Below are 16,905 nucleotides of genomic sequence, written 5' to 3'. Positions count from 1 at the left end.
ATAAAAAAAGAAATGCTCGAGAAAGCTATATAAAATTCCTTCAAAGTAAACGGTGGTGATGGTACAAAGGTGAAAATTATTTCTTGTTATGATACTGAAAGTAAAAAGGATATTCAAGGAACTAATTTATAATGATCTATTCTTTATATTGTATACTGTGCATTAAGCAGAACATCATTCTCTCACACTTTATATTAATATCATTCAAAATAGATTTGTTCCCATGATTAAACTAATGCTTCGTAAGGCTGATACATACCGTAAGCAAACTTTCACAAGATACGAGAAAATAAAACCAAAAGTTTTAAATAAATGGCCATTCCGAAATAACGATTATCAATTTTAATGGTATTTGTACAGCATTAAAACGTTGAAAAATAGTCAATAGTAAAATATTAACATTTAAAAATAGATATGAAAATTGTATTTAATAATTTATATTTATACCTTGTAATTAGCATTGCAGAATTGTATGGTTTCAAACGACGTATATACAGGGTGTACCTAGTAATTGGGACAAGCTATAACTCTGTTTATGTTGAAGTTAGAAAAAAGTTGAAGAAAAACTTTCCCCCATTTTTTACATAGTTTCACATAGATCGTTTTTTCGCATCATTTTACGCGAAAAAAGTTTAAGACACTATCATTGGAAACTCAATATTTTTCGAGACACTTTACTTTGAAAATTCACTGCAAGCTCGTTGTTAGTAAATAAGGTGAGAGGGTAATAATTTCAATATATGTATCAAAGTATTCGTATAACAATGAATTTTCAAAGTAAAATATTTCGAAAAATATAGAATTTCAATAATAGCATGTTAAATCATTTTTCCGTAAAATGAGACGAAAAACGATCTATGTAAAAAAAACTATAGAATATGATGTTAAAAAAATGCTATTGTACTTTGCAACTACACTAACACATTCATGAAAATACGGGTAGGTACTGTAGTATGATAGTGCCTATCAAATAGTGTAAAGTTTTCCTTTGCGATTTTTTTCCAACTTCATTAGAAACAGAGATATAGCTTGTCCTAGTTTCTTGATTTACTTTGTATATCCGCAAATTTTATTTATTTGTAAAAAATATTAATCTTTAGAAATTTGACAAAGTATCGATCCATGTTCGTGATTTATACATGCTACAGAAAACATGATAGCAAACGTGTATTATTATGAAATTCTTGTCTACATGTTAAAAATTTTAAATTATAATTTACATACAGTACCTCATAGTAATGAAATGTATATTGCCAAACAAAAACTGTCTTGTTATTCTTTGAAAATAGATGACTAGAATAGATGTGTACCGTTCCTATTCAGGTTACGAGTTCCATCGCTTTACTTATGTAACTTACAACTGAAACTTCTCTTTCTACTATTCTTACAACCTGCGTCACTTTTCTTATCTACGTTCGCACGCTCGATTCTTCTTATTCATTTCATTTTTTAATCTTTGATTTAATCGTCCCTCTAAATTATTCCATTCCTATATCCTTTTCCTTTTTCTTATCATATATCCTTTGTTTCCTTAACAGTCCTTTATACAAGCCTTCTTCATAACTTTTCCTGTGAACCTCCTTCTTTTACCTCCCTTTGTACTGATACAATCCTTCAACACATATTTTGAATGTTTTTCTTACCACCCATAAATTCTACATTTTCTTATTTTTATTTACTTTATTTGTTTGAGTTTATTCTTCTTACTTCTTTTATTCAGTATATTTTTCTATAAGCATCATTGTAGATATTTTCTTTCTGCCCCCCCCCCCCTTCTTGCATTACAGCAGCTCTTTTTTTTCCATCATTTGAACTTCCATGGTTCCTTTATTTCGTAGAATCCCTTTTTCTCGTTTTCTTATTTTAAATGTCACTTCTTTCTTTTATTTTGCGATATTAATTTTCGTTTCTCGCTTTTTGTTTTACACAGAAATCCTAGGAGTCCTAATTCAACTATAGGAAGGCATTCATGGATAAGAACATCGCTTAGGCGGACACCACCGTGGTAAGTCATTTTTTAAATACAGGACAATACAGGACGATTCAGGAACAATGTTACAAGTTATCTTTTTTAATTCGTAACATTAATTTGGCTAGAAAGAAGTAGTTTATCAAGTAATCAATATATAAAACATTGAATTGGAATTTCAACATAAATTTCTGGAATTCATTTATATTTTGGAAATGGTATTTTAGAAATCTTAGAAATACTAGGTATTACATAACATGAAGTTTTTGCACGCTGTTCATAATAAGCAGAATATTTATTTACGACAATATTTGCATTGGAAATTCGAAATTTGTAATATGACTGTAAAACTTCACTTCTTATCGTGGTTGTAATAAAATTAAAATCCATACTTTTCTTTTCTATTATCATTTTTCATGTTCATTCTTAATTGAGCATCCATTTGAACTATATTTTACCGTATTAACCGTTTGAGTATCATACATTCCATCGCGAGAAATGCTACTGCCTCGGTTCACAAATCTCATTTGTTACAGTGTTAAGAGTCTATCTCAGTATTAGCGATATGATTTGAATTTTCGTTCGTTCCTTCTACAACTTTCTCAACATCTAAATGCAATCTATGCAGCGAACCGTAAATATTTTTATAATTAGGTTAATTTAAAATGATCGTTTAGGAACAGTTTTTCCAAAATTTGTTGTTCAATGGATGACAATGGAAATCTGCAAAATATGAAAAAAGCATGAAAAATCAATATTTTGATACGCAAATTAAGATATCATTTTAATAAAATTCGAATTCTTTATATGATCGTATATTTATAATGATATCAAGCCAATAAATAAAATTTATTTGACATTGTATATTTCTCACGGTGAAGCTCAACAATAAACAATTTTTACATCACTATTTTCAGAATTATCTATTATTAACATAAAAAAAATAGGTTCATTTTACTAACAATGAATATAAATAGAACAAAAAGTCTGAATCACAAATCTCCGTACGTATAAACTTATTGATTATAATTTTTTAAATTAGTAATTTTTTCCCATCTTTATTGCATTGTACAGATTAAATTGTTAGTAAAATTTAGCTGAATATAGTAATTTATGCACTGTCTGTAGATATTTGATCATTTGGTAGGATTGATTAAAAAAAGTTTATATTCTCGTTTTAATGTGGATAGGCGTAAATATTCATAAATAGAAAAGGCATCAGTTTATGTGGTTGATGCGTAGAAGTACTAGGTTGAATTACATATTAAAAATCTGATCGATGAACAGATGAAAATGATGAAAAATGTGTTTATAGTAAATTTATTTGTTTGAGCAACAACAGAGTTAACGATTCTATGAAACGCAGCAACAAGTTTCTTCAATCTTTCTACCTGCACCTCGTACCGGGCGTTTTTTCGATGAGCCTACAGCTGTTTTCTTGATTTTAAACACCAACAATAAACAAACAGAGCGTGCAGTCAGTTGAACCGTTATACTCGAGTGTTTTCACCGAATCAATTTTCGTTCAATCTTTTTCATTACTTTTTTTGCTTATACTAGTTGGCTCTAAATATTATCTGTATCGTTATTTGCTGGTTTTATACGAGTGTACGAGGTAAGTACGGTGACAAGAACAACATTAGAAAGTTTTACTTGAACTATATTTTGTGTATTTCCATGTATTGTAAGGTGAAAGGTGATCGAATTACTTACGGACGATACTATTAGACGTATGTATTCAATATCCCTCTTACTTCCAAGAATCATGTTCTACAAATTTTTAAGCTGTTCATCCAAAAACAACTAATATTTATTTTAAATTATTCGAGATGCCTGATAATCTATCTTATATATTATTATGTAGTTTAACCGGTTGCTTATCTGTGTAAAAAATTCAAGATAATCCGTAACACAGTATTTGTATGATTTAGTAACAAGTAAAAAGAACAAATTCAAAAACAACGTTTTACTTTTTCATATGTTATTATGTTTTATATAATGTAAAGAAATGAAACATTTCAAACTTTATGATTGTAATTAATCTCTTGCACTATGATTCCTTCCGCGGTTATGTTTGATAAAACTCCTTTATCGTTAATAATTTGTTAGAACAGGAAAAGAAGTTGGTGTTTATTCCATGTCTACGTATATTCCAAAGGTTCATGATCGATAATAGAAAAGAAATATTTAATTTACATTGAAAACAAGTAAGTAACATCTACGTCGAATTCAGTTTGAAATTTTCATCACGAATCTGACACAGTGTTATATGACAACGGGTTAATCCATCGCTCATTAAAATAAATTAAACATTTCATTACTTCTTTTTGCTTTTCGCCTATAAGATCACAGAACCAGCGTGAACATATTTCGTTCTTTGTGTTTATTTGCAATGGAAATGGAATATCTCGAGGAAATAAATAATATTCGACCAAATTTTCGTTTCGCATAGGTTTTTCTGTACAATCACTTGCAATCTGCTCGTATTCCTTTAGAAGGGACATTTGCGTCCTCTCTTCTCAAAAGGGGCAGTCGAGTGCAAAGGTTGAAAGGAAATTATTCTGGTATCTGGAACTCGTAGCGTAGCTGTCAAGACGAAGTGCAGTATAATGCTGTGTCCACATTAAAGTAACATCAAACAACTTTCTGTAGATTTTTACAGTCCCTGATAAAAAAATTAAGGCTACCATAGTTTTTAATATTTCTCGTGGTAATTATAGTGATGAAAGTTCAAAAGATAATTTAATAATAATTTCTTCGTCGTAGTGTTGAGATCAAGAGTTAAGAAAAGAAACTAAGTCTGAGCTGTAAAAAATTAATATGAGGATACGAACAGACAAAATTTAGATTGTTGGTTCACCGCTAATCTTCTCAAATTTGGCATCAATGATGGCCCTAAGTTTTTTTATCAGGAACTGTACAAAAGTCGCTACTTGTTGCCGAACGTTTCTCCACGCTTTTTCGCGTTTCCGTTGGCAGCAACAAATATCGACGCAATTGTCTGTTACCGTTCGACATCGAAACGCATACAGACAGTATCAACCTTTTCCTCTTTCCAAAGCTGAAAGGTGCAATAAAATGGCACAGATTTGAAATAATAAAAGGAATAGTGGCAAAATCGATGGTTGAGTTGAGAATCCTTCCACGAGATTCATTTCATCAGTGTTTCTGGCACTGAAAACGATGCCAAAGGTAACATAATAGGGTAATTCCGGGTGAGATGGCCCGATCTCATTTAAATTGTCAAATATCTATGTTTTCAATTGTTTTTAGTAATGTGCTGAATCTTGTGCAGAAGCCTATTTAACTATTCTTTGTATATGTAATTCACTTCCATAAATATATTTTATTTTGTTAGGTATTAATGATATTTATGATGTAATGGTTCTTTAAAAAAAAATGGACCATCTCTTTCCGACTTACCTTAATTGATGTATAAACAAATACATTTTGAAATGTATAACAATTCCGGAACTTTTTAATCATAACTACGTAATCCTCGTTGTTGCTTCAGTGAGGAGCTGATATACATGTAAGTCGATGTTTGTTGAAAACATTTCAGAACATGTAGCAATAATTAGCAACTAGTAAAAAGTAGCAATAAGTAGCAACAAGTGGGGACAAGAATTGACAAAAAGTTGCTCGATGTCGCTTTTGTGTGGACAGAGCTTAACTTCGGACGTTTGAAAACCGCAGGAGACTGTGCCCTCGCGTGATGTTTTTAAGGTGCATTCCACGATCCTTCTGCTTCACCCCAATAGTACAGGTCTGGGATAAAGACGGACACCACTTGGTCATAATTTCAGTAGCGTTTGTTGGTCGCTGTTGGAAAACACCACATGGCTCAAAACAGTTCGAGGAACACGCGAAACGAGTGTACAGGCTTCTGGTTTCTGTTATTTCACAAAAGTGGCGTTTTTGATCCATCGCCAGGAAAACTTCCGACTGTCAAGTTCAGACGAAAATTACAATATTGGATACTTACATATTATACTACCTCTGTTGTCAAGAAACAAAATATTTTAATAATAGTAGTAATAATTATAATGATAATAATAAAGTATTAATAATGTGTTATAATATTAAATAAATGCTAACCCAGATCTAAGCTAAATGACTGACCAGCGCGACCTTCAGTTAAGTATCCAAGTATACCTATTGTTGTTTTACAATTATAATGTTTCTGAGAGACTATTGATGAATGAAATTTATAGTTATAACAGATTACATTTCATTACGTTAACAGTAGAAGTATCGGATAGGTAAAAATGATTTATTTTAGACTTCCTATATCGCCGTTATTTAAAAGAAAGAGGTATTTTTCTAAGAAATTATTTAATAAATTGATTTATTCTTTCACAGTTTATTTATTCACATTCTAAACTAAAAAGTAATGGAAATTTTAATAAATGCAATTTTGTTATTTTCTAAGCAATTTGTATAAGAAAAAATATTTCTAATGTTAAGATGATACTATTGAAGTAAAAGTAATAATATTATAATATGCGAAAAGACGCTTACGATTCGTTCGTAAAACTATTCGTACCAAATAAGATTATATAATAAAATTACAAGAATATAATGGTTAACATTACTTAATGAAATTAAGGTTTAGTAAAACTGAAGTTTTTATCAAGCGGAACGTAAATGTAATAATTCGTTGTACGTAATAAAAACATTCATTGAGATATACTAAACTCCCATAAAATTTCCGTTTTCATCGACTGATCTTTAAAACGTTGAATTTATGTAAATATCCACAGTTCGCATCACTCTTGTTGCTTTTAGCTTATACTGTAAAAAAAGTTAGTAAATAGTCAGCACTTCGAAGTATCCATTAATTGGCTGAAACGACTTAAATTACGATGACGTTGAGTAGTATCATTCGCGGGTAACGTGATCCCCTTTTAACAGTACTGATGAACGTCGAAATTCTTCGACGGAAAATAGAAATAATGACTTTCGTAATCTAACAATAGAACGGATATAAATTCAATGAAAGTGTTGTCATGTTGTACAGTGCTACGAAACTGAAAATATGAAAATTAATTGCGTTTTATGTATATATCCGTTGTTTATTGTGAATAGAACGATTTAGATAAAAACTCTTTGCTATCTTGTTCCGAGAATATTTATTATATTTTCTTCATTTCCTACAACATAATAAATGGTTAATAAAGATACTTTTTTCTTCGAAACAAATGACATCTGTTTTCAAACTATTATAATGCGCATAAAGGACATTTATTTCCTCGTTTTTACTTAGTTTTGGTTTAAGCCAGCAAACTAAAAGGAGAAAACTCTGCTTTCTATTTTTTATTAATAAAACGTGAAAACTTTTGCACCAACTCAATAAAAGTATGAATTGCATATTATATTAACTTAATTTTTCCTTAATGCGGAAGCAAGCAGTTCGGAACATTGTGGTCGTTTCATAAAACGTAACACATCCTTACGAGAGAACGCGAACCATCATGTACGCTCATTTGTTGCGTGATGACCGACCTTCATTAACGCGATGATTGCTGCGTGAAATTTGCAGATTTTCCTATTGCGTGGTTAGGCTGTTCATGGTAATCTTCCAGACAAAAAGTTAGACGCCGGTCATCGTTGATATGCTGATAACAGATATACGAATCTTCGTTTAATTTATAATCGTAATAATTAATATCTGATAAAGTATTAGAACTTTGACAAGCAACTATATATACATCTTTGCTTTGTGTCTATTTTTATCAGAAAAGTAGTATAATGCCACCATTTTATTCGAAATAATATTGTTACTGATGGTACATTAAATGACGATCCATTGTTGTTAAATATGTGAACATAATTTTGTACAAAAATAAAGTCGAAAGGGGTTAATGTCGAAAGTATAATTTTCCTTTCTATAGTTTCGTTCCACTGCGTGTTGTATTACGTATCAGAGTAGTTAAATTAGGTCAAAAAAAGGGGTGATGCACCATTTTCGTGTCATGGCGATGCAATTCGCGCGTAATTATTTTAGAATGCCAATATGGTGCTACGATTAGTATTGCACATAGTGAGTTGCTCATGAAATTATAGACATAAGCTCGAGTCAAGATAAGTCACGTTAGAAGTGCATTCATGTATGCAACTAGAAACGTGTCAATTGTTTAATAATTGTTTAATAAGATTTAATGTAAATTAATAACTTTTAAATACAAAGGGAAAAGATTTTAAAAGGATACTTTATAATCCAAAGTGTTTCATGTTCAAATTAACATAAAAGAAAGAAATACATACATTAAACTACAAAAAGGCCTTTTTTAACCTTCGAATGGTGGCCATGGATGCCAATGACTGGATCCCCCGTGACTCATAGTAGACTCTGTACAAGGTGGGTCAAGTAAAGTGTGACACTGTCTTGTCTTTACACCTTCAGATATCCAATTTCGCATTTTATTGATTACGAAGATCAGAGATGAATCATTTGTCGCGAAAGAAAATTTGCTGGAGAGATTCTGGTAACAAGGACAGGCGGATGTTTTTTGTATCTTATTTTATTCTATTATTTTATTTTTTTATTTTATTTTATTAATTAGAGTGGCATATAAAACTTTTTATTTCAATGACTTTATCAAATTTAATAGCTCTCATTTTAAATATTACCTTTTGTATTCTGTATACTTAAAGAATTATTACTATTATTTATTTACTGTCATTTTCTGATTTTTTTTTATCATCTCAAAGTCTGATATAATATGCTATCATTTTTATGCCTTCAAATACAAGTTAAATAGAGATAACTGATCAACTCATAGATGACTAATTCACGAGAAATATTTAAGTAAACTTCAGGGTGAAGTTTTAGGAGTATATAAAATTATAATAACTGTTTAATTGGTTTAATACAATCTAATAAAAAATTTAATATAATCTAATAAAAATATGTACCGCTAAGTTCATTTTATAATATATGACAGGAAAAAGTCGAACACTGAATTAAGGAAAAATTATCAGATGTCGAAAATAATTTTAAATTAAAATTTTGAAAGGTGTTTTGATACTTTCGATAAAAATAGCGATAACCCTTTGCACTACAAGTATTCCTACCAAACATGTAAGATAATTACTACCATACACTGCAAAATTTCAAATAATTGATAACATATTCATATAATAAATAATAATTCAACGTTTAGACGAAACTATTCATGAACTTTCGCTTATAATTTTTACTGTTAAGTCAATAATTCATTATACATGCAGAAGAAGCGGAATTGTAAGATTTACCCTAGGAAAAACTGGAGTGCAAAGTGTTAACAAATATTATTTAATCAATGTTTGCAGTAAGTTTTTCTATTAAATTCAAATTAAAAGTAATCTTTTTAAGCAAAACGATTTACATAGAAATAATTATTTTCGAGGTTAAAGACGCTGTATAAATTTCTAAATGTTAATTTGTAAAATCTCTTAAATAGAAGAAGAAATCTGCTTTATCCGGCCACTGAGGGATTCCGGGTCGCGAGTAACAAAGGACATAGGATGTGCCTTACAATATGTTAACGTGTCACATGAAAGTTCGTTCTCCCACTGACATATTTGTCTACCGTTGAATACGTCACGCGCCTTTGCTTTCGAAATACAGGATATGATATAGTAAGTTTACTATTGCCTTTTAATACTATTGCCTTTTCCTTATGATTTATTTCTCAACTATGTTTGACAATACGATGTTATCATTAACAATTTAGTAAAAAAGAAAACAGCATTTTATACTTATTTTGCGTCTACGTTTACTGCAAATGTTAAAAATTAATAATAGACAAACAATACAGTATGAAGTAATATGGACGATCAGAAGGTTGATTTCTATAACAATATAACAAATATGGCCAATATTCTTATTTTCATCTGTTTCGTCCCGTGATCCTATTCGCTTCGGTCTACCCTAATGTAAAGGAAATGTAGGGCAGCAGTTTAAGCATCTTCGACGATATTCCAATTTTATAACGCAGTCCAAAGTGCAGTCGTCGATTCTAAATTCAGTTCGGCGCGCGAGAATTTCCGGCGACTTCGAGATCCGGAAAACAATGATCGGGTTCCCGTGCGAAAAAAATTGCTCCCGTGGAAACGCTTGATAAATTACACCTGTCTTGTCGCATTAATAGACCGGAGCAGATAAGGAACTCGTTAAACTCCCTCTTTCACTGAAACACGTTTGTAGGTATGTGTATGCACATTGTAAAAGGAAGTTGTTACAACTGAGCGTACATTGAACACATTAGATAACGCGTACAATGCTTTGCATTTTGTTATCGGCAATAATATTTAATGCACGAAAAATAATTGCAAAGTTTATAAGAATTTAAGTTCATTATTAACCCTTAACGGTCGACAATAATCTATTAACTCTTTGTGGACGAGATTGTCTTAAACTTCTAACATTTCTTCTCATAAAAAACTCAATTATGCGTCGAACTTTTAAATACTAAAAGAAAAAAACTATATAATAGTCTCTCGCTAGTTGAATCATTAAATTATTTATTTGCAGTTTTCGATTTTAGATATCGAAGCTCGAAGTCACCATTACTGCGGCATTCGAAATTGCATTTGAAACCGTATTGAATACGATTACACTAAGAAAATTGATGTCGAATAAAAATATTTAATAACGTGAGTAGCTAGACGATAGCGTAATTTGAGTACCGTGATACCAAATCATTAATAATTATTTTTAATGCTATTTGCTCTTGTTATGAGAGAATGTGTATTACTGTACAATATACTCGAAGTTTTCATGACAGTCAATGTGTTAATATATTAAGAAACTGGGTAATTTTTATAAATTCTTCTGTTCCATACGAATGAGGTTACATAATTAAAGAGCACTTCTAGAAATTAATAATTCTTAGTGATTACTAAAACTTTTTGATTACTACAGTATCTTTTGTAAAGGAAACTAATGATAAGAATAAAAAATGTAATAATCACATGTTACTTATTACTATTATTAGTATTACTATTTCTTATTCTTTATTTCTTCTATCTATTGTCTATTCTGAACAGTTTCAACTATCTTATGTACATTTCGGAATGTCTGGCTAAAGGTGGACTGGTTGATGACTCAAACGAAGATCATTCGAGTTGCTACTAGTTATTCCGATGACTAATTTTAACTCCACGGAGATCGCGGCCCCAAAAATTCCTTATTGAGTCGCAGTGAATCTGAGATGTTTGCAAAATACTATGATATTTGTGCGTCAGTGTTAATGCTTGCACAAGATGACACAAGCACATAAAAAGTAATTATTGAGTATATAAAAATAACTCAATGTTATCATAGTAAATACAATTTATTTAGTAAATACAATTATTAGCAACTTGCTAACTGGTTACGTGTTTACTCATATTTCCACGAACCAGTCCGTTAACGAATTAAGTTATATTTGCATATTGTTAATTTTTATCTGAAAGCAACATAGATTTTTATAAAAGCGTTTTATATTGTATTCGTCAGATTAAATTGTTTTAATCATTTTAAAATGTCATATGTAAATAAAGTATGTAAATCAAAGTTCAAAGAATAATTTTCGGAGGAAATTATCGGCCATTAAAATTTTAAGTCGAACATGTTGATCTAATATATAAAATTTATCCCAACAGTTATGTTCGTTATTGCATTTAATATTCCTTTGTGGCATAGGAAGGTTTACATTTATACGCTATGAACAAAAAATAAAGAGTGATATAAATATAGTAACTATATTTAACACTGGAACTACCGTGTCCGTAAAAATAACGGATTTCAGTTTTCTTATTTCTCAATTATTGATATCTGAAAAGTGTTAAATATCCCAAATGATTTTAGAAAATAAACACTTGAATACTATAATAAATATATGAAGAAACTGAAAAAAATCTATTGTTACAATTTTTATAAGGATTATATATTAATCTTATTAATTGCCTGGTAGTTCTAGCGTTAGTAACAGTAGAATTCTTTCAAATCTGTATTAACCTTTAAAATTATGTAAGATCCTTTCGGGGACACATTCTTATCTACTAGCATACAGATAGAAAAATTTAAGGAGATGAGATAAATGTTTCAATCTAATCCAGAAAATACCATTGACACTTAGGCAACTGCTAAAAAAGAGAACTATAACCTTCTTCATTAACTTTAATAGAATTGATTCAACAGATTTGATTAAAAAATATGTTTTATAAAAGAAAGAAAGGTAATTAATGAATTGTATATATTCCCAGTTAAAGGCTTACTAAATAACAAAAGAAAAAAACCAACAAAATAAATGGCAACGTGTTGCTAAGGGAAAAGTGGAAAATCTCCCCATTCGGTTGTCTAATTGTAAGTGTTAACAGATTGTTGACCAGCAATTTTATGCAGAAACTATCCCATGTTACCGGTTATTATTTCGCAATTAAATATAAAAGTGAAACAATCTAAGTAAACTTCAATATACTTTATTTACACATAATAATTGAAATATATCTTTGGATGCATCTTTCATACAACTGCGAATATTTTGCTTTTGCAATATTCTATATTGTGCTGCGCTTCAAACGTAGAAATGGCTAATGTAAGTGCAAATACGAATTAACTCGTGACCGGTCAACAGTGTGTTAAGATATTTCCTATTGTATCAGTTGAGCCAATCGATAAGTAAGTTGTATTTCCATTCTAACTTCCGTTTGAAAAGAGATATATTTTACTTATGTACATAGTTACCGCTAGCTGACTGCACCGATAAAACATTGTTAACACGCAGTACGTTTCACAAACTGTTCGAAGCGTCACGTAAAAAGTGCACTCAAGTTGTAGATGCGTATTGTCATCCGAGTTTCTCTGACAAAAAATTATGTATGACCAGATTCTGTGGTGCAAAACATTCGCAAGTGGGCGTGAAGTGATTTCTGATAAGCACCGTGAACGAAATGAGTTTAACCCTTCGCGGTCCTCTATCGAAGCCATACATTAGAATTGAATGGAATAATGCATTACAAAACATTAGAATTCATTTTATTCAATTATTTTCACAGACTTTACAAGGAACATTATTAGAGTTTATAATCTCAAGAAGAAAGTAATAGAAAACAAGAGGATTGTTCCTTAAATTATTCCTTTAGCCTTTCACAATAAGTTTCCCTTATGGCCAAAACGTATGTATGTATTATTAGAGTTAAATTATCGATTGCAAAGTCAGTGATTCTATTGGATCGATTGACACATATCTGGTTGCGAGCTCCGAAGGTTTGACGTGCAAAAGTTGGATTTATTCCGGACTCGAGTTGTAGAGGTAAGATACGTAGTAAAATACATAGCAAACGTGTAACAAATAATTCAAGTTAGCTGCAATTTATATTTCGAGTTGTAAACGTTTTTATAAGAGAACGGAAGAAAATGAAGAAAATCTCGATTTTATACAGATTTTTAAACTAAAGAGATTCAAATTATGAATTATCTTCACAAAATAATTTCAATTTAATTAACATTATTATTAATCTCAAAATACTACGAATTAGATATATGGTTTAGGTCACCTTGTATGTACTTCATAATCAATATCGCCTATAAAGAACAGCATGTCCTTGTGGAGGTGACATCACCCTGTTATTTGATCATCTTTGATAATGACAGTGATCTTTTCTTGGCTAAACTTCTGCTTGTAAAATAAATTTCGACCATCATCTATTTTCTTCATCTGTTCGTATCAGTTATAGAAATCTAAATTTGGTTCGACGCCAGTTGCGACATTTACGCCTTTGGCAGATGAGAAGCGACTCTTCCGGAGCAAATGCCGTGCGGCATGTGCCTCGGCTTAGTGGTTCTCAACCGTCTCATAGACCCATGTTGTCAGAATCGAAACTAATTGTCAGAAATCCATTTTTATAGATATAAAAATTGTCTTCTCCTTTTTACTATTTAATTATCATTTCTTTAAATTTTCTAACTTTTTAAAGAATTGAAATCATGTGGACATATACAGAGTGCCCTTGCCTTATAACGTATGGGACTCGTGATGAAGATTTTCAACACGATTTAACAACCATAAATACTACTCAATTTACTCGAATTCAAAGTAAATATTATTCTTCTGTTATACTTAAAAGCAAACATAAACACAGAATATGTCTAGAATTTATCTCTTTTTCCAATTATTAACAACAAAATAGTCGTATCGATCAGTGTTGAGAAAGAAATCATGGGGCTGTGGGATTAAAGAAGTTCACATAAATTTCATCGTGTTTTCTGCAGTTAAGAATAAGATTAAAATGTCATGTAAGAAAAGGTTCACGATTGGCTTACTGTAAAAAAATTATATAAAAGAACGCGACAGCCCAGTTTTAGTTTCTTAATAAAATTATATATTGTTTTCCAGTTCATTTATTCATGGGTTCAAATGTAAATTGAACAATTTATAAAACGTTCATCTTTCCTTTACGTACATAGTAAAATTTTAATATTTTCTAATAATCAAGCATTTAATTTAGTTTAGTGTATGTATTACAATAAACGAGCTTATTGAAATATTACTTTTGTTGTTTATTATTATTTAATCGAGATTTTTAAATCGAATGCAATTAACTGATTGTGAGAACCACTGTTCTAGTTCGTGTTTCCGTTCGTGTTCATTAGAACACCTGTTGTGCTCATAGAAAGTATAAGTTTCATGTGCAAGGGCGTCACGTAATCTGTTACAAGCACATATATACATATGTGAGTATCTCTTATCGTTAACCCTCTGCAGATGAGAACTTTTTAAACCTTTACAAACTGTTTCCATAAAAATTAAATTATGTATCGAAATCTTTCGATAATTCATTTCCCTAAAAATAAGTTTACACCCAACGGCATTGAAAATAAATCGAGCGCAAAGGGTTAACAATAAAGAATCTGTTCATGATTACAAAAGTTCCAACACACAGTTTTTTTAATACTTTATTTCAGTTAAAAGATATTTATTTGTTATGATTCGTCCTGTATATTACATACGAAATCTACGTATTATTGTAACTTTAACGTAATGATTTTTATATACATTTTATCATGCACTAGTTGATTGGGTTTTTCATCATCATAATATTTCAGTTTCAGTTCTGGAAGGAAGAGGCTTAGTACCAATGCATTAGCAAGGTAAGAATGAATCATCGTTTGTTTGACTTCATTAACACTAACAGTATTCATAAGGTATGAAACGTTACGCAAGATAGTATTTTTTTAAAATAATATTCATTAAGACGTGGTGAAACTTCTCGTAAATTATAATTAGCAATTCTTGTACCGTGTCGTCTAGAGAGCATTAGAAATGAAAACGATATACATACAATAAGAGACAAACGTATCCGTGAAAAGTGAAATTATCTTTATTAATTATTACACAGTGTATATTTATGAAAATTTCTATTTTGATTTAAAATGAATATATTTTAATATTTATAGAGTTGATTAAGTTATACGGCATAAACAAAAGAAATCCGTGGTCTGTTCGTTATTCAGCATGAAAAGACTTACATTGTACATTATCGTAAAATAAATTAAAAAAATGTTTATTCATAATAACATGACGTACCAATAGTATAATTATATTTAATAATATGATTTCTCTGGCAACTATGTTCACAAGACTTTCTTAATTGTTATTCATTTCTTAAAAGAAAGAGAAGTTCATTATAAATCTATGTGTACCTTAATAATTGAATATTAATGATAAATGGAAAAGTAGTTGATTTCAACTGAAAAGAAGTGAATATTATTTACACTGTTGATATTAAGATTGAAATTTTTTCTAAGACTCTCAGTTGATACAGTAGAGTAGGCATTGAAATATTCAGGATCAAACTACATACAATATACAATCATCTAATGTTTTTCGAATATAATTAGATTGGAATATATAATTAATTTAATAATTAACGGATAAACTTAATATTTGAAATGATCATACGTGTTTAGTTTCATATGTATCAACCTATTATATTAGGAAAAAGTTTGTGCTAATTCGTAAACGAAAATTTAAACACAGAGAACGTTTTTATAAAATAATTTTATTTTATTCAATACCAACGGCATAAATGTAACTCGCTGCTAATACCAATTTCATTAATTAATCTAGTAAAATACTAATTGAAATCACATCTCAATTCACTGCTAACAAGAAAACCGCACGAACTTTTTACGCGTTTTCAAACTTATATAGAGTCAGTCAAGAATCAGCTACATACCATGACATTTAAGTTGGTTCTGATAGTTTATCAAAAAGCAATTTCAAATTCACTGATATCAAATACAGAATCTGTGGACATGGAAAAGCTTTAAAAAGCATTCTTTTCCATGAAAAGAAGACAACTCTATGTCGTGCCTTTATTTAAATGATTCTAAATACTGTTCTTTCCTTTAATAGCGTTTCTTATATATTTTTACTCGAATTTTTGTTTTTTAATTTTTATCGCACAATGAATTACACTTTCAATTTTCTGTACAATTTTTCAATAGGAAAAGGTATGCTGGAGTGAAATTATATTATATATCATAAATATTCTACTGTAATACAATAAATTGTTAAATTATATATACTAAGCTATTAAACTATTAATACAGAAAATATAATAAATTATATTATACATTTTAACAAGATGTTCGAAGACTTCCATCAATGACTTTAATTGATCTTCCAATAATATTAACACTTACATTATAAAATTCACTTCCTTACGTCATCACGTTCTTTTCACAAACTCGCGTTTAAAACTTATAATTTAGTTAGGTCGGGGAAAAAGATTAATTAGTTTAGGCCAGAAATTAGCGCAAGCTGCTCGATATTCGAGCAACGTTCGAACTTCTACAAAGAGGATTGAGTGCAGCTTAAAGTTCGAGCTTGGTTGAACCACGAGTGGCTTCAAGTTTGAATTGATTTGCATAGTTGAATCGCCTTCAATGTCATTTGTATCCC

At 30.1% G+C, this 16,905-nt stretch overlaps 1 protein-coding gene and 1 long non-coding RNA gene across 5 annotated transcripts in view; both read left to right on the top strand.

The window, feature by feature from the left end:
* Positions 1-16,905, top strand: part of nuf (rab11 family-interacting protein nuf) — a 43,111-nt gene that overhangs the window by 8,999 nt on the left and 17,207 nt on the right. For all 4 annotated transcript variants that reach the window (XM_031970485.2, XM_031970483.2, XM_031970484.2 and 1 more), the window contains 2 exons: positions 1,931-2,005; positions 15,045-15,089. In XM_031970485.2, the coding sequence (XP_031826345.1) occupies positions 1,931-2,005; positions 15,045-15,089 (120 nt within the window). The remainder of the gene's footprint in view (positions 1-1,930; positions 2,006-15,044; positions 15,090-16,905) is intronic.
* On the top strand, positions 9,778-11,403 carry LOC143174682 (uncharacterized). Its single transcript, XR_012998894.1, has 3 exons — positions 9,778-10,160; positions 10,501-10,609; positions 11,003-11,403. It is a non-coding gene; the product is annotated as an uncharacterized LOC143174682 (long non-coding RNA).

This window comes from Nomia melanderi, chromosome 7 (genome assembly GCF_051020985.1).
Source record: "Nomia melanderi isolate GNS246 chromosome 7, iyNomMela1, whole genome shotgun sequence".
Taxonomy (NCBI): Eukaryota; Metazoa; Arthropoda; class Insecta; order Hymenoptera; family Halictidae; genus Nomia; species Nomia melanderi.
Note: the sequence above shows the minus strand (reverse complement) of the source record. Positions and strands in the feature narration are given on the sequence as shown.